Source organism: Hemitrygon akajei, chromosome 28, assembly GCF_048418815.1.
Source record: "Hemitrygon akajei chromosome 28, sHemAka1.3, whole genome shotgun sequence".
Classification (NCBI taxonomy): Eukaryota; Metazoa; Chordata; class Chondrichthyes; order Myliobatiformes; family Dasyatidae; genus Hemitrygon; species Hemitrygon akajei.
The window spans coordinates 3,032,119-3,056,563 of NC_133151.1; the positions used below are offsets into that span (position 1 = coordinate 3,032,119).

A 24,445-nucleotide genomic window follows, 5' to 3' on the forward strand; every position below is an offset into this window, starting at 1 on the left:
AGCGCCTCGCGCGACCGCGTGATGGCTGAGATCGCCCTTCTCTCCTCTGCAGCAGGCGAGCTTTAAATGTACCGTGCCTCGGGAAAACGGCAGTGCCAAGTTTTTCGCACTCAGGCGGCATCTACGGATGAGAATAGACAGTCGACGTTTCGGGGCCGCGACCCTTCGTCAGGACCGGACCGGAAGAGGGGAAGGAGTTAGAATAAGAAGATGGCGGGAGGAGGGGAGGAAGAAGTACGAGGTGGCAGGCGGTAGGCGGAACCCGAAACGCCGGCTGTTTATTCCCATCTGTAGGTGCTCCGCCAGCACATTGCGTGTGAGTGTGTGTGTGTATGTGTGTGTCACTCTGGATTGCCAGCGTCTGCAGTACCTCTTGCGTCTCTTGCCACGTTTTTTCTGCCGACCCGTCCATGGTTCGTAAGGAGGAGGTGGTGGGGAGCCACCGAAGTCCACTGTGCTGTTGGGTAGGGAGTCCCAGAACTTCGACCCAGTTGTATTACCCAAGTCAGGTGAGGGGGAGAAATGGGATCTGGCAGAATAGCGAAAGAAAGGCTTTTTCTTTTAAAATAGAGCTGTTGAAGTGGGCCTGTGGATTTACTTCTGTTCCTGCAAGTTATACCTGGCCGTGGCCCAGGGTGTCCTAATTGAAGTAAACTGCTCTCTGCGTGTGGGACCCAGGCACAGCCGCTGCGTCCCTTCCTTCAGTCGAGCAGCATTCCCAAGCTCAACCTGGAGCTGAGACCTGTATCACAGTGTTAACAAGCTTACTGCATCCCCTGAACAGACTTCTCAAACTTCCGGTACAACCCAATGGCATGAACATCGATTTCTCAAACTTATGGTAATTGGATTCCCCCCCCCCCCCCCACCATTCCTGTCTGTCTTTTCTTACCTCCCTCTGATGCTCCTCCGCCTTCCTTTTCTTCCATGGTCTTTTGTCCTTTCCTATCAGATTGCACCCCCTCCTTATCCAGCCCATTATCTCTCTCATCAGTCAACTTTCCAGCTCTTTACTTCAAACCCCTCCCCCCCCTCTGTTTCACCCATCACCTGCCACCTAGTACGTCTTCCTCCTCTGATCCCACCTTCTTCCCCCTTTCTTTCTCGTCCTGATGAAGGGTCTCGGCCCAAAGCTGCTTGCATTTACCCTCTTCCTGCCTGTCACACCGCTGGCATTTGGGGAAGCAGTGAAGGTCTTTCGTCTCTGGCGGCGTTTCGGGCTTCCTTCGTTGTAGTCAGTAGCTTCTTCTCGGTTTTCGCCACTGTCAGCCGTGCAAGTGATTCAGGAATGTCATCACACTCAGATGTAGAAGGATCATCCATTGCTGTCTCCGTAACAGTCTCCCCGAGCCTGTAGGGCGGTGGACCACTCCTAGTCTGGCCTCTAACCTTTTGACCCGTTTGGCACCAGTGAGCCCACCAAGTGACAGAACACAAAGCCCTGTCTCCAGCTGACATAACGCTCCGGGTCATTGAGTCACACAAGCCTCCAAACCCTACGATAGTGGTCGCCAACCCGTCGATCGCCATCGACTAGCCGATTTTTGGAGACTTTCCCAGTAGATCCCGAAAAAAAAAATGAAAAATTAAACACAAATACTGTTTCCGGGTTGCGGGATTTTAGTTCCGTCGTTTCTGCCCAGTGCGCATGCGTGTAGCTCTCCCGCGTTACGCGGTGTAATTCAGTGGTCCCCAACCACCGGGCTGTGAGGAAACGACATGAGTCAGCTGCACCTTTCCTCATTCCCTGTCACGCTCAGTGTTGAACTTGAACCCACGTGAGGTCATCAGTCACCTAAACACAGTGATACCTTCGTGCCAGGGATCACTGGTTGGTCTCGGGGTTTTACCTCTGGTCTTTTCTGCCCCAGTGCGCATGCGTGTAATTACTGGATTTGGGGTCGATCTTGCCTTTCCCTAAGGCCGAGGTAGGGGATCTTGGGCTTAAAAAGGTTGGTGACCACTATCCTATGATAAGGTTGTGTTCCTCTTGGAGGATTTAGCCTGTTCATACCACTCATAAGTTTTGATGTGTTTTACTCTGGATTTCCAGCATCTCAATAGGTTTCAATAGGTACGTTTAATAGAAACATAGAAAACCTACAGCACAATACAGGCCCTTCAGCCCACAAAGTTGTGCCGAACATGTCCCTACCTTAGAAATTACTAATTTCTAATTAGTAATTACTAGCCCTCTATTTTACTAAGCTCTATGTACATTGATCGTGTGGGTAGTCAGAGGCTTTTTCCCAGGGCTGAAGTGGTTGCCACAAGAGGACACAGGTTTAAGGTGCTGGGGAGTAGGTACAGAGGAGATATCAAGGGTCAGTTTTTTACACAGAGTGGTGAGTGCGTCGAATGGGCTGCCGGCAACGGTGGTGGAGGCGGATATGATAGGGTCTTTTAAGAGACTTTCTAGAATTTCTAAGGTAGGGATATGTTCGGCACAACCTTGTGGGTCGAAGGGCCTGTATTCTGCTGTAGGTTTTCTGTGTTACCTATCTAAAAGTCTCTTTAAAGACCCTATCATACCCGCCTCCACCACCATTGCCGGCAGCCCACTCCACGCACTCACCACTCTCTGAGTAAAAAACTTACCCCTGACATCCCCTCTGTACCTACTCCCCAGCACCTTAAACCTGTGTCCTCTTGTGGCAACCATTTCAGCCCTGGGAAAAAGCCTCTGACTATCCACACGATTAATGCCACTCATCTTATTATTACACCTCTTATTCTCCTTCGCTCTGAGAAGAAAAGGCCGAGTTCACTCAACCTGTTCTCATAAGGCATGCTCCCCAATCCAGGCAACATCCTTGTAAATCTCCTCTGCACCCTTTCTATGGTTTCCACATCCTTCCTGTAGTGAGGCGACCAGAACTGAGCACAGTACTCCAAGTGGGGTCTGACCAGGGTCCTATATAGCTGCAACATTACCTCTCGGCTCCTAAATTCATTTCCACGGTTGATGAAGGCCCAAAGCTTCTTAACCACAGAGTCAACCTGCACAGCTGCTTTGAGCATCCTATGGACTCTGACCCCAAGATCCCTCTGATCCTCCACACTGCCAAGAGTCTTACCATTAATACTGTATTCATACTTAATGTCAGAGAAATGAATGCAATATACATCCTGAAATTCTTTTTCTTCACAAACATCCACGAAAACAGAGGCGTGACCCAGAGAATGAGTGATAGTTAAATGTTAGAACCCCAAAGCCTCCTCCCAGCTCCCCCCTCCCACGCACAAGCAACAGCTAAGCACCGACCCCCCCCCCACCAGCAAAAAAAGCATTGGCACCCCCGCCCCCCACAAGTGTGCAGCAAAGTATCAGTAAAGACTTGCAGTACCTCAGAGACTACTTGTTCACCCGGTATTCGACACACCGCAGGCTCTCTCTCCCTAATAAGGGAAAACGAGATGTCCTCTTTTCACAGTGAGAGGGGAGACTTAACAAAACAACTCGCCGATTTACGATGTTAAAAGTCTGTTGCGTCGCTTTTTCCGAGTTCTCTGCCCAAAGAACTCGGGTCTCTGGGCACGCGGCCAGCTCGCTGCCCTCGATCTTCCGTGTACTACCACGACACATCAGGCGGCAGCACCGAACTCGAATCCGCCCGTCTCCATAGCCACGAAAATCCGGCACCCGGAAGGCGCGCTGGTCTTCCAGGCCGCGTCCTCGACATGTCGAAAAGCGACCGGTCGCGAGGCCCTGAGATCGGGTCCCATTCCCGCAAAGAACCGAAGTCAGCGTGTGACTCCAGGTCAGGGTCTTCAAAAGAACCTTGAAAAGAGGGGAAAAAAGAAATATCAAAGATAGAAATAGAACTGTTTCCGAAGATGCAAGCAAAGGGGTCGCCGTTAGGCGCCATCGTCCTCCTAAGCTTCGCTCACGTATCTGTAGAACCTCTTGTGTTTGTATGATAGGCAAAGCAGGTACTGCATTGTATATGCTGTTTCCTAACATCTGGAGAGCCGCTAATTGTTAATTGACATCAAATGAGCTGCAAACAAGAATAGTAAACGCTGTTTTATTTTCCCCAATAGGTTATAAGCCCTGCGACCCCCAGATCGTCTGTGACCGCATCGCCCACTTGGAGCTGTGCTACCAGGAACTGTGCAAGCTCGCGGCTGAGCGCCGCGCGAAGCTCGAGGAGTCCCGCCGTCTCTGGAAGTTCTTCTGGGAGATGGGCGAGGAGGAGTCCTGGATCCGGGAGAAAGAGCAGATCATGTCGTCGGAAGACTACGGCAAGGACTTGACCAACGTCATGCTGCTGATCAGCAAACACAACTCGTTCAAGGACGAGATGAGCGGCCGCAGCGGCCCGCTCCAGCAGACAATAAGGGAGGGCGAGGGCTTGATTGAAGAAGGGCACTTCGGGGCCAACGAGGTCAGGGAGAAAATCAAGGACATCCGCGGGCTTTGGGCGCACTTGGAAGAACTGGCGGCCCTCCGGGAGCGGAGGCTGAACGAGATCCTCAACCTGTACCAATTCCAGGCCGACGCCAACGACATTGAGGCTTGGATCATGGACACGCTGCGCATCGCGTCCAGCGCCGATGTCGGGCACGACGAATATTCCACCCAGACGCTGGCCAAGAAGCACAAGGACGTGGAAGAGGAGATTCACAACCACCGGCCCACCATCGACGCCCTGCACGAGCAGGCCCGAAGCCTGCCCGATGATTTTGCCCAGTCTCCCGAGGTGGATGGCAGACTGCCCGCCATCGAGCAGAGGTACGAGGAGCTGGTGGCTCTGGCGCAGCAGCGGAGGCAGACGCTGCAGGACGCCCTGGCTCTCTACAAGATGTTCAGTGAGGCGGACGCCTGTACGATTTGGATTGACGAGAAGGAGCAATGGCTGAACTGCATGGAGATCCCCGAGAAACTTGAAGACTTGGAGGTTGTACAGCACAGGTACGGCTTGAAACTGCTTAAAGAATGAACTTTATACATGTGGTTAACTTGGAGCGCTGCTTCTTGTGTTATACGCAAGCAGTTTTGGGCCCCTTATCTAAGAAAGGACGTGCTGGCGTGGGAGAGCTCCGGAGAAGGTTCACGAGAATGACCCCAAGGAATAAAAGGGTTAATGTACGAGGAGCATTTGTTAGCTCCGAGCCTGTAGGTAACGGGGTTTGGAGAATGAGGGGGGTATCTGATTGAAGCCTATCAAATGTTTAAAGGAACAGGTAGAGTGGATGTGGGAAGGATGTTTCCTGTGGTGCGAGAATCTCGGACCAGAGGGCACAGCCTCAGAATACAAGGGAGATCCATTTAGAAAAGAAATGGGGAGGAATTTCTTTAGCCAGGCCTTGGCGGATCTGTTGAATTGATTGGCTGTGGAGGCCAAGGCTTTGAGTATATTTAAAGCAGAGGTAGATGGGTTCCTGATTAGTGAAGGTGTCAAAGATTGTGGGGAGAAGGCAGAAGATTGGGATGAAGACAGACAGTAAATCAGCCATGGTGGAATGGCATAGCAGATTCTGTGGGCCGAATGGCCTAATTCTGCTCCTCTGTCTAATGCTCTTGTTTGTCACTGGTTGGTCAACATTTACAGATCATCTCTAATTTGCCCTTGAGAAGGTGGTGATCAGTCATATCTTCGGATCTCTTGTGGTTTCCTTGTTTATCAAGGGCGGGGCGTTCCAGGAATTAGCACCAGCAACAGTGGAGGGGCAGCAGTACGTTGGCAAGTCAGTGGGGTGTGTGATTTAGAGGCAGTGGAGTACCTAAAACACTGTGAGTTTGGGAGGTGCTGCCAAAGCAGCCGCCCTTGACTAACCACGCTGCAGCTTGTGGTCGGTGCAGGCTGCGGTCTGCTGGTGGTGAAGAGGGTGAAGGGTTAGATTGGAGGACATTTGAGCAATTTCAACCTCGATGGAGGCATAGACAAAATAGGAAATAGTCTCTCCCTCTTCCCCACTCTCTCTCCCTCCTTCTCTCCCTCTTCCCCACTCTCTCTCCCTCCTTCTCTCCCTCCCTCCCCCTCTCCCTCCCACTCTCTCTCCCTCCCTCCCTCCTCTCCCCTGTCCCCTCCCACTCTCCCTCCTTCTCCCTCCGTCCCTCCTCTCCCCCTCTCTCCCACTCGCTCTCCCCCCTCTCTCCCTCCCACTCGCTCTCCCCCTCCACCTCCCCCCTCCCTCTCTCCTCTCCCTCCTCCTCTCTCCCCCCTCTTCCCCTCCCCTCTCCCTCCCTCTCTCTCTCACTCACACAATGCTGAAGAAACTCAGCAGGTCAAGCAGCATCTATGGAGGGGAATGAACTGTCAATCTGATGTTGGCTGCGGACCTGCACTCGCTGGAGTTCAAAAAGAAAATGACGGGAAGGGGCGGGTCCTCATTGAAACCTGGCAAACATTGAAAGGCCCAGATAGAGTGAACGTGCAGAGTAAGTTTCCTGTAGTGGGGAGTCTAGGACGAGAGAGCACAGCCTCAGAATACGAGGCTGTCCCTGTAGGATAGAGGTGAGGAGGAATTCTTTGGCCAGAGGGAGGTGAATCTATGGAATTCATTGCCCCAGTCAGCTGTGCAGGAAAAATTATTGGGTATATTTAAAGCAGAGGCTAGTTGTAGTTGTGGCATACACCTTCTGGTGCTAGTTAGACACACCTTCAGTGGTGAACCCGGGGTCGTAGGATGTTTTGGGTCTTTAATGTTTCAGCTGACAGATTCTTGATTGGGAAGGGCATTGAATGTTGTGGGGAAAATTCAGGAGAATGGGGTTGATATATCAGCTGTAATAGAATGGTGGAGCAGGCACGACGGGCTCCATGGTAATTCTGCTACCATGCCTTATGGTCATGAAATGTCGATTGCTTATTCCCCTCCATAGCTACTGCCTAACCATTAGGTTCTTCCAGCATTTTGCGTGTGTTGCTGAAGGTTTGCAGCATCTGCAAAGTTGGGCTCGCTGAGTCCATATTGACAATGAAGCACCACTTACACTAATCTCGATTTTCAGTTTCCCACGTTCCCGGCAGCTTTACTCCCTCTACACTCAGCTCCACAGTCGGGGTACTTACAGTGGACAGGTGATCTTCCTATCCGTGCCTTATTGGTACGCAGGCAGAAACCAGAGCGCGCAGAGCTCCGTAGTCACGGGTCAAATTGGCAAACACGACACAGACGGCCCCAGAGGCTGGAGTTGAACCCGTACTGTCGATATTCTGCAGATCGAACCTGTGCAGCCACAAAGAAGGCATGACAGCAGCTATATTTCACTCGGAGTTTGAGGAGATTTGGTTTGCCACCAAAGACACTTGCAAATATTTACAGATGTACCATGGGCAGCATCCAAACTGACCGCCTCACTCACAAAATGCTGGCGGAACGCAGCAGGCCAGGCAGCATCTATAGGGAGAAGCACTGTCGACGTTTCGGGCCGAGACCCTTCATCAGGACTAACTGGAGAAATCAGTCCTGATGAAGAGTCTCGGCCCGAAACGTCGACAGCGCTTCTCCCTATAGATGCTGCCTGGCCTGCTGCATTCCACCAGCGTTTTGTGTGCGTTGCTTGAATTTCCAGCATCTGCAGATTTCCTCGTGACTGCCTCACTGTCTGATTTGTGGGGGGAGGTGTGTGGGGGCTACTATACAGGATCGGAATAAGCTGCAGAGAGCTGTGAAATGTTCCATCGTGAGCACCAGCCTCCATAGTATCCAGGACATCTTCAAGGAGCGGCGCCTCAAAAAGGTGACGTCCATCATTAAAGACCCCCACCACCCTGGTCCTTTTCTCATTGCTACCATTGGGAGGATGTACAGGAGCCTGAAGGCGCACACTCAACGATTCAGGAACAGCTTCTTCCCCTCTGACATCAGGGAGGAGGTACAGGAGCCTGAAGGCACACACTCAACGATTCAGGAACAGCTTCTTCCCCTCTGCCATCAGGGAGGAGGTACAGGAGCCTGAAGACACACACTCAACGATTCAGGAACAGCTTCTTCCCCTCTGCCATCAGGGAGGGGGTACAGGAGTCTGAAGACACACACTCAACGATTCAGGAACAGCTTCTTCCCCTCTGCCATCAGGGAGGGGGTACAGGAGCCTGAAGACACACACTCAACGATTCAGGAACAGCTTCTTCCCCTCTGCCATCAGGGAGGAGGTACAGGAGCCTGAAGACACACACTCAACGATTCAGGAACAGCTTCTTCCCCTCTGCCATCAGGGAGGGGGTACAGGAGTCTGAAGACACACACTCAACGATTCAGGAACAGCTTCTTCCCCTCTGCCATCAGGGAGGGGGTACAGGAGTCTGAAGACACACACTCAACGATTCAGGAACAGCTTCTTCCCCTCTGCCACCAAATTTCTGATAGACGTTGAGCCCATGAACGCTACCTCACTACTTCTTTATTTCCATTGCATTACATTGTACCATTGCAGCAAAGACAACAAATCTCATGACACATGCTGGCGATATTAAACCTGATGCTGACTTTGATTGCTGAAGCCGTGAGGCAGGAGCTGTGCTGGCCGTGCCGCTCTTCCGGACCCCACCCTGTAAAGCTGCTCGAGTTCTTGCCGTTGTCTTGAAATCATCCCGCCCCAGTCACCATTCTTGAGTGCTTTTAGTTGTTAGTATTCAGTCCTGCTCTTTACTTGTGCGTCGGAGATGGTAGAAAGGCTCCGAGGTGAGTCACTCATCCCCCGGCTGTTCAGTCAGTGACGCACTCTTGTAGTCAGTTTCTGGAGCAATAATGGCACCCAGGATGTTAACAGCAGATTCTGATTCAGATTTATTTATCACATGTACAGTTGCAAGAAAAAGCTTTGTGAGTTTTTGCAATTACCTGTTTTATTTTTGCATTAACTGTCCACAAAGTGTGGCCAGGTCTTCATCTGAGTCACAGTAATAGACAAACACAATCTGCCTAAACTACTAACACCCAAACAATTGTACTTCTCATGTCTTTATTGAAAGCGTTGTTTAATCTTTCACAGTCCAGGCTGGAAAAAGTACGTGAACCTTTGTATTTAATAACAGGTAGAACTTCCTTTAGCAGCAAAAACCTAGACCAAACGTTTCCTGTAGCTGTAGATCAGACTTGCACAATGGCAAGATAGATAGATAGATAGATACTTTATTCATCCCCATGGGGAAATTCAACTTTTTTCCAATGTCCCATACACTTGTTGTAGCAAAACTAATTACATACAATACTTAACTCAGTAAAAAAATATGATATGCATCTAAATCACCGTCTCAAAAAGCATTAATAATAGCTTTTAAAAAGTTCTTAAGTCCTGACGGTAGAATTGTAAAGCCTAATGGCATTGGGGAGTATTGACCTCTTCATCCTGTCTGAGGAGCATTGCATCGATAGTAACCTGTCACTGAAACTGCTTCTCTGTCTCTGGATGGTGCTATGTAGAGGATGTTCAGAGTTATCCATAATTGACCGTAGCCTACTCAGCGCCCTTCGCTCAGCTACCGACGTTAAACTCTCCAGTACTTTTCGACCATTCCTCCATACAAAACTTTTTCGGTTCACCAATATTTCTGGGATACCTTGCATGAACAGCTCTCTTCAGGTCATCCCACAGCATCTCAATTGGGTTAAAGTCTGGACTCTGACTTGGCCATTCCAGAAGACAAACTTTCTTCTTTTTAAACCATTGTGTTGTTGATCTACTCTCGTGTTTCAGATCATTGTCTTGTGGCATCATCCAGCTTCTATTAAGCTTCAGGGTAGATGGACTGCTACCCTGACACTCTCCTGTAAAACGTCTTGATACAATTTTGAATTCATTGTCCCCCAACGATTGAAAGCTGTCCAGACCCTGAGGCAGCAAACCAGCACCAAAACCATGTTGCTCCTACCACTACGTTTCACAGTTGGGATGAGGTTTTGGTGTTAGTTTGACTTCTGTCTCATCTGTCTCAGAAGCGTTGTAGAACATCCAAGTGGCCTTTTGCAAATTTGAGACGTGCAGCAGTTCTTTTTTGGGAAGAACAGTGGTTTCCTCCATGGCGTCCTTCTATGAACACCATTCATCTTCAGTGCTTTTCTTATAGCGGACACTGGACCAGAGACTTCAGCAAGTTCTAGAAACTTTAATAACGTCTTTAGCTGTTACCCTTGGGTTCTTTTTCACCATTCATTGACTCAAACATCTGACTCCAAACAGGAGGCATTGTAGGAGGCATTACCCCAGAGATTCACATACTTTTTGGAGTCCTGCTGAAGCGTTTCGGCCCGAAACATCGACTGCACTCTTTTCCATAGACGCTGCCTGGCCTGCTGAGTTCCTCCAGCATTTTGTGTGTGTGTGTTGCTTGGATTTCCAGCACCTGCAGATTTCTCTCTTGTTCATACTTCTTGTGACCTAGACCGATTGTTTATATGGCGTGCTCAGCGTTGACGAGAAGAAGTCCAATTGTTTGTACGTTATTAGTTTGGGCAGATTGTGTTTGTCTATTATTGTGACTTAGGTAAAGGTCAGACCACATTTTATGAGTAATTAGTGCAGAAAACCAGGTAATTGCAAAGGGTTCACAAATCTTTTCTTGCAACTGCAGATGTGTGCCAACCTTTTAGCCTACTCCAAGACCAATCTAACTCTTCCCTCCCACATAGCCCTCTATTTTTCTGTCATCCACTTGCCTAAGAGTCTCTTAAATGTCACTAATGTATCTGCCATCTCACGTCTCCTGTCATGTTGATGGAGACCAAGTTTTTCACGATTAGGATCCTTTGAATAAATCAGTGCTTTGAATAAATCACAGAGGGCAATGGAGTTGCAGCCAGACGGGAGAAGGCTAACCACCCACTTTGACATTTAACAGGTTATAATATATTTATTAAAATTTTCCTCATTAATTAGGCTTATAGTTACCTATCTAAATATCATCTTCAGTTGATTTGTCAGGTTTTATTTAATGCTGTTGCTGGATAAATTTAGCACGCCGAAGGCGATTTATAAATGGCATCGTTCATCGTAAGCATTAATGTTGAATAAATCTACGGAATTTGTACTCACTGTTTAAATTTTGGTTTCAGGTTCGAAACGCTGGAGCCGGAGATGAACAGCCAAGCCTCCCGGATCTCAGCCGTCAACCAGGTGGCCAGCCAGTTGCTAAGCACCGAGCACCGTAACAAGGATGAGGTGACTGGCATGAGAGACCAGCTAAACAGCAGGTGAGCCCATCGCAAGCGCCAGGAGACTCGGTGCCCCGTTGGCGTCTGTAAAGCCAGCAAAGCACTTGTTGGAATCACTGACGGAACTCCTTTGTGTGGTCTCACCCAAACCACCAGTGAATTATAACGGTAAAATTTATCACGCACTGTGTCCGTGGCAGAAAGTGATCCGTCTCCACAATGAGTGAATATAAATTTATATCCATGTAATATTTTTTTCCATTTCCCTATTTTATTCATTTATTAAAGCAATAATCAGATTCGGGTGTATTATCATTGGCATATTGCCATGAATGTGTTGGCGCGTGGCCAGGTGGTTAAGGCGTTGGTCTAGTGATCTGAAGGTCACTGGTTCGAGCCTCAGCTGAGGCAGCGTGTTGTGTCCTCGAGCAAGGCACTTAACCACACATTGCTCTGCGATGACACCGGTGCCAAGCTGTATCGGCCCTTGCCCTTCCCTTGGACAACATCGGTGGCGTGGAGAGGGGAAGGCTTGCAGCTTGGGCAACTGCCGGTCTCCCATACAACCCTGCCCAGGCCTGCGCCCTGAAAACCTTCCAAGGTGTAAATCCATGGTCTCTCGAGACTAACGGATGCCTATTATTATTATGCCATGAAATTTGTTTTGTGGCAGCAGTGCTGTATAAGACATAGATCGTGGATAAATAAATATACAGGTAGAAGATAGATAGGACGATGATGATGCATTGTTGATAGAAGAGGAATAATGAGTAGTGGATTTGATGGGGTTTGACTATAAGGAGAGATTCAGGTTTATTATCACCAGCATGTGTCATGAAATTTGTTAACTTAGCAGCAGCAGTTCAATGCAATACACAATATAGAAGAAAAAAATAATAATAATGAATGAATAAATAAATAAATTACAGTGTACGTATATTGAATAGATTACAAATTGTGCAAAAAAACAAATAATATATTTAAAAAAGTGAGGTAGTGTCCAGGGGTTCAATGTCCATTTAGGAATCGGATGGCAGAGGGGAAGAAGCTGTTGCTGAATTGCTGAATATGTGCCTTCAGGCTCTTGTACCTCCTCCCTGATGGTAACAGTGAGAAAAGGGCATGTCCTGGTGCTGGAGGTCCTTAATAATGGACGCTGCCTTTCTGACACACCGCTCCCTGAAGATATCCTGGGAACTTTGTAGGCTAGTACCCAAGATGGAGCTGACTAAATCTACAACCCTCGACAGCTTCTTTTGGTCCTGTGCAGTAGCCTCCCCATCCCTCATACCAGGAAATGATTGAGTCTCCTGGGAATGTACTTCTGGAATTCAGAAGAATGAGAGGAGATCTTATAGAAATATATTAAATTATTAAAAGGTAGATAAGATGGAGGCAGGAAAGTTGTTTCCAGTGGTAGGTGAGACTAGAACTAGGGGACACAGCCTCAAGATTCAGGGGAGTAGATTTAGGACGGAGATGAGGAGGAACTAACGGAGAGTGGTGAATCTGTGGAATTCTCTGCCCAATGAAGGCTACCTCAGTAAATATATTTAAGACAAGGTTGGATAGATTTTTGCACAGTAGGGGGATTGAGGGTTATGGGGAAAAGGCAGGTAGGTGGAGATGAGTTCATGGCCAGATCAGCCATGATCTTATTGAATGGCAACTTATTGAACAAGTTGCCCATCAGGCTCGACGGGCCGGATGGCCGACTCCTGCTCCTGTTTCTTACGTTCTTATGACTTTTCAGAAATCTGGTGGCAGAGGGGAAGAGGCTGTTTCTAAAGAGCTGTTGAGTGTGTGTCTTGAGGCTCCTGTACCCTCCTCCCTGATGGTAGCAGGGAGAAGAGGACGTGTCCTGGAGAGTCCTTAAAGGAGAGTCTGATGTCATACCTGGCAGTGCAGTAGTCAAAATAGGAATGTATGTATATTTTTAGGGCACCACAGCTGATCTCCGCCTCCCTCTCAGTACTGGAGTATCAGCCTACATTATGCACTTAAATCCTGATTTTGGATTTAACCCTTCTGATGCCATAAGCGTAAGTTCAGATATTGTCCAAACCCTCCTCCAAGAGGGCTGCAACCTTGTCCTAGGATTTGAGAGCTGCGTGCCTCAGTGATCCAGAGGACGATATTGGCTGAAGTCAGGGCTTTACGCTCTTGACAGGGTCGCCCGTACCAAGCAGGTCGAAGGGTAGAAGACAGACTAAGAGTTGTCCACTGGTCCTCCAGATGGGGGGAGGGGTGGTTCACGTCAGGGCTAACTACCCTCACTGGTTAAAGAAAGGAAAATTGTTAGGGAAAAAGCGATGATGAATCCCTCTATATCTGGCCAAGGGCAGGCAGCGGTGGAGAACCTTCATTGCTCCCCTAAATGCCAGCAGCATAACTTGTAATAACCAACCCATTCCCTATTCCTTCCGGAAGCTTCCTCCCTCTGTATTGGTCATCCTCAATTTCCCTGGACTGAGTCGCTTGCTCAGCTGTTTCGGGGGGACTTTCAGAATTGATAACGTGGCAGAAGATGTAGGGAAACGATGTGCCAGGACCGGTAAGACAGTAAGCTGTTCTGGCCCCTCTCTCATTTGTATTCTTTGCCCACTCGATTGGTACCCCTTCCACAAGCATCCAATCCCCCCACCATCGACGGACGGTTGCCGCAGTGTGTACTATCTACAAGATGCACTGCGACAACACACCAAAGTTCCTGAGGCAGCACCTTCCAGACCCACGAACACCACCGTCTAGAAGGACAAGAACAGCAGATACCCGGGAACACCACCACTCGGAAATCCCCCTCCGAGTCACTGCCCATCCTGGCTCGGAAACATATCGCTGTTCCTTCATTGTCGCTGGGTCAAAATAATGGAATTGCCTCCCTAACAGCACTGTGGGTGTACCTACAGCTCAGGGACTGCAGCAGTTCAAGAAGGCAGCTCATCACCACCTTCTCAAGGGCAGCTAGGGATGGGCAATAAAGGCTAGCTTAGCTGGCAAAGCCCACGTCCCGTAAATGAATAACCGTTTCGCTGAACACTTACGCTCTGTCCGCCAGAGAGGGCGGGATCTCCCAGTGGTCACACATTTTAATTCCATGTCCCATTCCCATTCTGATATATCTATCCATGGCCTCCTCTACTGTCAAGATGAAGCCACATTCAGGTTGGAGGAACAACACCTTATATACCGGCTGGGTAGCCTCCAACCTGATGGCATGAACATTGACTTATCTAACTTCCGTTAATGCCCCTCCTCTCCTTCTTACCCCATCCCTGATATATTTAGTTTTTTCCCCCATCCCCCTTTTTCTTCTCTTTATGCCCATCGCTCTGCCTGTTCTCCATCTCCCTCTGGTGCTCCCTCCCGCGGCCTCCCGTCCCATGATCCTTTCCCTTCTCCAGCTCTGTATCCCTTTTGCCAATCACTTTTCCAGCTCTCAGCTTCACCCCACCCCCTCCAGTCTTCTCCTATCATTTCGCATTTCCCCCTCCACCTCCTACTTTCAAATCTCTCACTATCTTTCCTTTCAGTTAGTCCTGACGAAGGGTCTCGGCCCGAAACGTCGACAGTGCTTCTCCCTATAGATGCTGCCTGGCCTGCTGCGTTCCACCAGCATTTTGTGTGTGTTGCTTAAAAAAATTAAAGGCCTGAATTATATGAAACCACTTATATGAGCTTTTCAACATAGCACACACACAAACGGCTGGAGGAACTCGGCACGTCAGCCAGCATCTAACGGAGAGGAATAAAGAGTCGGCATTCTGGGCCGAGACCCTTCATTCGTTTGCCGATTTGTAACTCCTGCCTTCTATGCTACCATCGGCCTTCCCTGTAATCCTTCCCGTTTCTGAACTCACTTCGACTCTGATTCTCTTTGACTCTAACATCTGTCAGTTCCGTCCAAAGGTCTCCAGCCCAGCTTCACTTCTCTCTCTCTCTCTCCACCGACGCAGGATCAGGAGTAACCCCTGAATCCACTGGATCCTGCGTCGTGAAGGTCCTCCATCGGTCGCACACAGATATTGAAGGATTCTTCATTGCTGTTTCCGTAATGATTTTGTTTTTATTTGACCAGTCAGGTTTATTAGCCTGGAGGACCAGTGGGCCGCTCGCAGTCTGGCCTCTAACCTTTGACCTGTTTGGCACGGGTGACGGTTTTGATCGAGGGACGACAGCACAAGCGCGTGGATGTCAGCGAGTTAGACCAGCTCGAAAAGTTTAAAAAGAGACAGTTTTATAGAGTGGGCGACAGTGTAGAGGTAGACTGAGTAGGAGGGCTTTGGCTCAATGGGGCTTAGGCGATAGCGAGTCGAGGCGAGATGAGCTGCTTGTAAGGAATAGAAACAGGAAGTATGTCTGTGAGGCTGGTGTTCTGAACTGGCTGTCAGATGTGGGAAGGCCACATCTGCACCAGGTGCGTTGAGCTGCAGCTCCTTAGGGACCGGGTTAGGGAACTGGAGCTGCAGCTCGATGACCTTCATCTGGTTAGAGAAAGTGAGGAGCTGATAGGATAAATAGTCACACCGGGGCCTCAGGAGACAGGTAAGTGGGTAACAGTCAGGAGAGGGAAAGGCAAGGGTCAGATACTAGAGAGTACCCCAGTAGCTGTCCCCCTTGTTTGAGTACTGTTGGGGGGACGGCCTACCTGGGGGGAGCAACAGTGGCCCTGCCTCTGGCACAGAGTCTGGCCTTGTGGCTCAGGAGGGTAGGGAAAGGAAGAAGGCATCAGTAATAAGGGACTCTATAGTTAGGGGGATCAGCCAGGCGATTCTGTGGACACAGGAAAGAAACACGGATGGTAGTTCGCCTCCTAGGTGCCAGGGTCTGGGATGTTTCTGATCACGTCCACAATATCCTGAAGTGGGAAGGTGAGCTACCAATGTCGTGGTTTTTCGTGCCTCACAAATGACCAAGAGACGCAGAAGATTCTTCAAGAAGAGTTCAACTTTAATTTGCAAATCAAAGCTGAGACAGTCATTGAGCTAGTCGCTGACTGCCCACCGATCCTTGTACATAGCATTTTTTATAGCAATCTCCTGGTCCAGTTGTATTAGCATATGTAATCGATCTATAGTTGCGTATTGCAAGTACTACACGTACATCATGTCCCTATTGTTTCTATCAATTGACTTAATCATGTTCTAATCTAATCTCTTAGCTACCTCTCATTAACACACCATTGTCTTCTACATTCTTAAGATTTTAGTCTCCTACCAAATTCGGTACATGCATAGCAAATAATAAACTCAGAACTGAGCAATGTTCTAATCTACATTTCTTTAGCTCTTTAGCTACCTCTCATTAACACACCATTGTCTTCTACATTCCTAAGATTTCATTCTACTAAATTGAGTACATGCATAGCAAATAACTGACTTCATAGTTAAAATTTATACTTTTATACTCCAATACCAATGACATAGGTAGGAAAAGGGAAGAGGTCCTGAAAACAGAGAGGGAGTTAGGAAAGAAGTTGGGAAGCAGGACCTCAAGGTAATAATCTCGGGATTACTGCCTGTACTGCACAATGGTGAGTATAGGAATAGAGTGAGGTGGAGGATAAATGCATGGCTGAAGGATTGGAGCAGGGGGCAGGGATTCAGATTTCTGGATCACTGGGACCTCTTTTGGGACAGGCATGACCCAAATGATGATGAGAGGCATTGATCGTGTGGATAGTCAGAGGCTTTTTCCCAGGGCTGAAATGGCTAGCACGAGAGGACACAGGGTTAAGGTGCTGGGGGGTAGGTACAGAGGAGATGTCAGGGGTAAGTTTTTTACACAGAGAGTGGTGAGTGCGTGGAATGGGCTGCCGGCGACAGTGGTGGAGGTGGATACGATAGGGTCTTTTAAGAGACTCCTAGATAGGTACATGGAGCTTAGAAAAATAGAGGGCTATGGGTAAGCCTAGGTAATTTCTAAGGTGAGGACATGTTTGGCACAGCATTGTGAGCCGAAGGGCCCGTATTATACTGTAGGTTTTCTATGTTTCTATGGCCCTCCCAAAAGCCAAAGCACAGGGCCCTGACTCCAGCCAACATCGCCCTCCGAATCATTGAGGCACACGAGCCTCCAAACCCTACCTGTAGGTTGTGGTCCTCTTGCAGTCATAAATAAATGTATCTGAATCTTAATGTCGTCAACGACTCTGCCGCCATAGCTCTCTGGGGAAAGAGAATTGCAAAGACGTTTGGAAATTCCTTGTGTCAGCTGCGTCTTAAATGCCCAGTTCTTTATTCTGAAGTTGTGCTGACGTTCCCAGACGACCCCGCGTAGGAAGAGGCAGCGCAGCAGCATGGTGGTCAGTGTAACGTTGGAACAGTGCCGGTGGCCCAGGGTCATATCCACTACTGTTTGTATGGAACTGGCATGTTTTCCCTGTCGTCTTGTGCATTTCCTCTGGGTGCTCTGGTTTTCTCCCCAATTCTAGAGCTCTATGAGGAGCGTTTGATAGCTCTGGGCCTGTACTTGCTGAAAGGAGAGGATTTATTTGAAACCCTTTGAATATTGAAAGACATGGATGTGGAGGGGATGTTTCATATCGTGGAGGAGCCTAGGAGCAGAGGGCACAGCCTCAGACAAGAGGGATGTCTCTTTAGGACAAGGATGAGTAGGAATTTCTTTAGCCAGAGAGTGGTGGATGTGTGGAATTCATTGCCATGGATGGCTGTGGAGGCCGGGTCCCTGGGTTTGTTTAAAGCAGAGGTTGACACAGATTCTCGGTTAGTAAGGGTGTCAAAGGTTGCGGGGAGAAGTCAGGAGAGTGGGGTTGAGAGCGATTATAAATCAGCCATGGTGGAGTGGCGAAGCAGAACCGATGGGCCGAATGGCTTAATTCTGATCCTGTATCTTATGGTTTGGTAGGTAATTGGTCACGTGGGGGTAATTGGGTGGCCTGGGCTCGTTGGGCCAGAAGGACGTTACCGTGCTGTATCTCAAAATTGGTCTGAGCCTCCACTCTCTGTCTCCTCATTTGTTTCAGCAGGATCACCTCAGTCCTCCACTCCATGGAGCAGTGGGCCTAACCTGCTCAGCCTTTCTTCATTTGTCAACCCTTTCAACTCCGTCAGTCTAGTGAATCAACAAGCAGGTCCTTCTGGAGACCAAGGGGGTGCCTCGTACCCCACGTGTGGTCTCACCAGTAATTACCTGGTTTTCTGCATTAATTACTCATAAAATGTGGTCTGGTCTTTCATCTGAGTCACAATAATAGACAAACACAATCTGCCTAAACTAATAACACACAAACAATTGCACGCTTCATGTCTTTAATGGAACACATTGTTTAATCATTTACAGTCCGGGCTGGAAAAAGTACATGAGCCCTTGTATTTATTAACTGGTAGAACCTCCTTTAGCAGCAATAACTTCCACCAAACATTTCCTGTAGCTGCTGATAAGATTTGCATGGCGCGAAGAGGAATTTTCAACCATTCCTCCATACAAGACTGTTTCAGTTCATCAATATTTCTGGGATAACTTGCATGAACAGCCCTCTTCAGGTCATGCCACAGCATCTCAACTGGGTTAAGGTCTGGACTCTGACTTGGCCATTCCAAAACACAGATTTTCTTCTTTTTAAACCATTCTGTTGTTGATTTACTCTTGTGTTTTGGATCATTGTCTTATTGCATCATCCAACTTCTATTAAGCTTCAGGTGATGGACCGCTGCCCTGACACTCTCCTGTAAAATGTCACGATACAATTTTGAATTAATTGTTCCCTCAACAATTGCAAACTCTCCGGACCCTGGGGCAGCAAAGCAGCCCAAAACCGTGATGCTCCTTCCACCATGCTTCACAGTTGGGATAAGGTTTTGATGTTGGTGTGCCATGCCCTTTTCCTTTCAAACCTAGTGGTGTGCATTTCTGCCAAAATGTTCAAATTTTGTCTCATCTGTCCACAGACCATCGTCCCAGAAGCTTTGTAGAACATCCAGGTAGCCTTTTGCAATCTTGAGATGTGCAGCAATGTTTTTTCGAGAGCAGTGGTTTCCTCTGTGGTGTCCTTCTATGAACACCATTCTTGTTCAGTGTTTATCTTGTAGAGACTTTAGCAAGTTCTAGAGAGTTCTGCAGGCCTTTTGTTGTTGCCCTTGTGTTCTTTTTTTACCTCCTTCAGCTTTGCACGTTGTGCCCTTGGTGTGATCTTTGCAGGACGCCCACTCCTTGGGGGCGTCACAACAGTACTGAATTTCCTCCATTTGTAGACGATTTCTCTTACTGTGGACTGATGAACTTCAGAAATGCTCTTGTATCCTTTTCTAGTTTCATGTTTCTCTCTAATTCTTCTTCTAAAGGTCCTCTGGTAGATGTTTCGATCGAGGCAGGGCACAAGTAAACAGATCTTTCTTGGGAAGAGCAGGCTCTGTCAGTAACCTGACTTTGTGTGTCTTTTTGAAAGGACAGGGCACCTCGACAACCCACACCTTCAATCACATCTCATTGATTGGAACACCTGATTCGCAAGAGCTTTTGTAGAAGGCATTACTCAGAGGTTCACATACTTTTTAGAACCAGACTGCGATTGTTTAAACGAGTGCTCAGTATTGATGAGAAGAAGTGCAGTTCTTTGGGTGTTATTCGTTAAGGCAGATTGTGTTTGTCTATTATTGTGACTCATGATGAAGATCAGACCACATTTTATGAGTAATTGATGCAGAAAACCAGGTCATTGCAAAGGGTTCACAAACTTTTTCTTGCAACTGTAGCTAGGGAGCCTAAGACCTTTGCACAGTAACACACACAAAAAGTGCTGGTGGAACACAGCAGGCCAGGCAGCATCTATAGGAAAAAGTACAGTCGACGTTTCGGGCCGAGACCCTTTGTCAGGACTAACTGAAAGAAGAGATTAGTAAGAGATTTGAAAGTTGGAGGGGGAGGAGGAGATCCGAAATGATAGGAGAAGACCGGAGGGGGTGGGGTGAAGCTGAGAGCCGGAAAGGTGATTGGCAAAAGGGATAGGAGGCTGGAGAAGGGAGAGGATCATGGGGTGGGAGGCCTAGGGAGAAAGAAAGTGGGAGAGGAGCACCAGAGGATGGGCAGAGAGTTATGGTGAGAGGGACAGAGGGAGGAAAAAGAGAGAGAGAAAAAAAGGGGGGGAAACATAATAAATAAATAAACAAACAAACACACACAAACATAAATAAATAAGGAATGGGGTACGAGGGGGAGATGGGGCACTAACTTTGCACAGTACTGTATTTGTCAGCGGGGAGCGGAGAGTGAGTTTGTAGATCCCGCAGCAGCGAAGGATGTTGGGAGTGGCGAGGACAAAGGAATGCCCGGGCGGTTGGTGGTGGTGCAGCTCCAGGCTCACCCAGTCCTGAGACACCAGGGCAAGGATATTTGATTCGAAACAATTGGTTTATTGATCGACAGGATGTCTCTCTGGTGCTTCCCTCTCCAGTCCCCTTTTCCCAGACGTGATTCCCCTCTCCCTGCCCCCTTCCCTCCCTCCCTGCCCACTCTCAGTCCACAGTGGAGGCCCATTTCAGAATCAGGTTTATCATCACTCACAATTATTTTTTTTTGTGTGCGGCAGCAGTACAATGCATTACATAAAATTACTGCAGTACTGTGCAAAAGTCTTAGGGCAAGCTATATATATTTGTGCCCAAGACTTTTGAACAATACTGTATAATCACGTTCTTACAGTCAAGCCCAGCATTCCAATAATGACTCGCTCTACACGCAAGCTGTGTGTTTTTTTCATTCTTCACATTAGGTGCCCGCCCTTAATCCCCTTGCACTTTCTATTCTCACTCTGATAAAATAACTTGTTTTTCTTCGGTCTCCCTTTTAAAGTGGAAACCTCACGCTTTCTCACCTGCTATTCCCTCTGCTAACTTCCTGCTCTCTTGCTAACCCAAAAGCTGGTCTTGGGTGCACTTTTCCCCTTCGTCCTTCTCGTCGGTATACTGAACCTAGAACGGTACAGCCCCATGAACGGGCCATTCGGCCCACAATCTTGTGCTGTACCAGCTAAAAAGCAAGTCAAAAACATCCAAACACTGATCCCTCCTCCCTACACCGTGTCCGCATCCCTCCATCTTCCTCACATCCGTGTGCCGATCCAAACGTCTCTTAAAAGCCTCTAATGTATTTGCCTCTACCCCCATACCAGGCATCCACCACTCTCTGAGTAAAAAAACTTACCCCTCACATCCCCCTCTCACCTTCAGTGCGCGCCCTCTGGTATTAGGCATTTCAACCCTGGGAACCAGATGCAGGTGGCCCCCGTTTTTCTAGCGTTCGCTTTACGACAGCTCGCTGTTACCAAAGACCTACATTAGCACCCGTTTTCGCTAACCGAAGAGGATCTTCGCTTTTACGAGAAAGAGACGCCCGCTTTATACAGCAAACACGAGGAAATCTGCAGATGCTGGAAATTCAAGCAACACAGCATTTTGTGTGTGTCGCCCGCTTTATACATGTGTTTACCCCGAGAAAGACTACCATGACCGTGAAGCCTTGTGCGGGCAGTTGTGTGCAAATGCGTGTACGTGTCGATTTTTTTTCTCTAAATCGATTTTGGCTCGCTGTTTTCCCGATCTTGATAGGTGAAACTACACCGTACATAACAATATTTCTATTTTATATAGGGTGTATATTTATCATGTCATTCCTGCTTTTACTGTATGTTCGTGTTATTTTAGGTTTTATGTGTTATTTGGTTTGATTTGGTAGGTTATTTTTTGGGTCTGGGAACGCTCAAAAATTTTTCCCATAAAAGTTAATGGTAATTGCTTCTTCGATTTACGACATTTCGGCTTATGAACGGTTTCATAGGAACGCTCTACCTTCAGATAGCAGGGGAAACCTGTACTCCCTTGTCTACTCAATCTGTGCCTCTCATAACCTTATAAACCTCTATCCAGGGCCTGCATTGCGCTGTAGGTTTTCTACGTTTTGATCAGATCTTCCCTCAGCCTCCAGGAATTCTGAACAAGACAGAATCATAGAGCCCCCTTCCCTCCTTCCACAAGAGAGCCCCCATCTCCCTCCCCCCCCCCCATTAGCCCTCCACCACCCACCAAGCAATAGTTTTGAAGTACGATGAAATGTCTGAAGGAAATCTCGCATTTGCAGTGTTGTAGGTGTCCATTAGTAATGGATTGGTTGCTGGGATCATAGTGCACAGAAACAGACCGTTGGCCCAACTGCTCCGTGCCCACCCACACACTGATCTAAAGTCTGGGGGAGTTACGCTGTGCACGTGGAATCACCGAGAGTCTGGCAGCATTTGTAGGAGCATCAGGTGCTTCAAAGAAGCTTTCTGTTCTCTACTGCCCAGTCTCTTCGAAGGACGCCTTCCCTGCAGGAGTTTAAATCTTCCCTTCGACGGGAGCTCGGTGAAAACCCCTCTCTCACTGCTCCCCCTCTGCGATCTCTGCTGCCCTCCGAATCTTCGACCGTCACCACAGCCACCTATCCTTCCTGGAAGCTTGTGCCATGTGGCGTCCCACTCACCTGGCTTCAGCTAGACTCCTTCCCCTCCCCCCCACATTTTTATTCAGGCATCTCCCCCGCCCCCCTGTCCTTCTCAGTCCTGAAGAAGGTCCTGGGCCCGAAACATCGACTGTGTACTCCTTTCCATAGACGCTGCCTGGCCTGCTGAGCTCCTCCAGCACTCGTGTGTGTTTCTGATCGTGTGCCAAGATTGCAGGAAGTCCTTGCACGTGTCTTTACGGAAGATCTCTGGAACCGCCACAGGGAGCCTGGGAGTGTGGGGTAAAGCAGGGGGGGTATTAGGACTCATGGGAGGCTTCGTGTGTCCGTACAGAAAGGGAGATTCTGTGGAATTGTGCCAGTTAACGCAGGCGGTCTCCTGTCAGCTTTCAGTAGTTTTATAGTTCACTACTTCTCTCGGGAGATTTCTGGGAGTCGCTGTGCTTCCAGAGGCTCCCGAGGAGGCCGTATTTACATGAAACGGGGGCATAGTACCATAGCGGTTAGCGCAATCACCAGAGTTCAATACCCGCCGCTGTCGGTAACGAGTTCGTACGATCTCCCCGTGACCGCATAGGTTTCCTTCGGGCGTCTCACATTCTAAAACGTATGGGTGGAGACTAGTAGATTGTGGGCATGCTGTGTTGGTGCTGGGGGCTTGACAATACCTGCGGGCTGCTACCAGCACAATCCCTGCCCATTTCATGTGATGCAAACGACACTTCTCACGGATCGTTCCGACATAACGTGTGACAGATGAAGCTAATCTTCATCTTCAGGGTGTGGCGGTATTTATCGCAGGTCCCTCAGAGTCTGTCGTTAAGTACACAGCCACTTAAGCAAAGGTGAGATTATTTAACAGGAGGGTGTCAGTATTTACAAGGTCTCAGTAATTCACAGGATGTCCCGAGGAGAATCAGAATCACCCATGTGTTGTGAAATTCGTTGACTTTGCGGCTGCAGTGCAATGCAATATAAAATAATAGAAAAAACTGTAAACTACAGTAAGTATATATAAATATATATACATATAAAGTAGTTAAATAAGTGGTGCAAAATTAGAAATTAAAAGAAGTAGTGAGGTAGTGTTCATGGGTTCATTGTCTGTTCAGAAATTGGATAGCAGAGGGGAAGAAGCTGTTCCTGAATCGTTGAGTGTGTGTCTTCAGGCTCCTGTACCTCCTCCCTGTTGGTAGAATGAGAAGAGGGCATGTCCTGGGTAATGGGGGTCCTTAATCATGGACGCTGCCTTTTTTTGAGGCACCACTCTTTGAAGATGTCCTGGATAAGACAAGACCATAAGACAAAGGAGCAGAAGCCGGCCATTCGGCCCATCGAGTCTGTTCTGCCATTTCATCATGAGGTGATCCAATCTCCCCTTTAGTCCCACTCCCCCGCCTTCTCACCATAACCTTTGATGCCCTGGCTACTCAGATACCTATCAATCTCTGCCTTAAATCCACCCAATGACTTGACCTCCACTGCCGCCCGTGGCAACAAATTCCACAGATTCACCACCCTCTGGCTAAAAATTTTTTTTCACATCTCTGTTCTGAATGGGCGCCCTGCAATCCTCAAGTCATGTCCTCTCGTACTAGACTCCCCCACCATGGGAAACAACATTGCCACATCCACTCTGTCCATGCTTTTTAACATTCGAAATGTTTCTATGAGGTCCCCCCCCTCATTCTTCTAAACTCCAAGGAGTACAGTCCAAGAGCGGTCAAACGTTCCTCGTATGTTAATCCTCTCATTCCCGGAATAATTCTAGTGAATCTTCTCTGAACCCTCTCCAACGTCAGCACATCCTTTCTTAAATAAGGAGCCCAGAACTGCTCACAGTAAACTATGGAAGCTAGTATTCCATAGGATGGTGCCGACTAAGTTT

General features: G+C 48.3%; 1 protein-coding gene across 4 annotated transcripts in view; it reads left to right on the forward strand.

Moving 5' to 3' along the window:
• Nucleotides 1-24,445, forward strand: part of LOC140717621 (spectrin beta chain, non-erythrocytic 1-like) — a 448,197-nt gene that overhangs the window by 330,560 nt on the left and 93,192 nt on the right. For all 4 annotated transcript variants that reach the window (XM_073031202.1, XM_073031201.1, XM_073031203.1 and 1 more), the window contains exons 14-15: nucleotides 4,045-4,915; nucleotides 11,005-11,142. In XM_073031202.1, coding sequence (XP_072887303.1) covers nucleotides 4,045-4,915; nucleotides 11,005-11,142 — 1,009 coding nt within the window. The remainder of the gene's footprint in view (nucleotides 1-4,044; nucleotides 4,916-11,004; nucleotides 11,143-24,445) is intronic.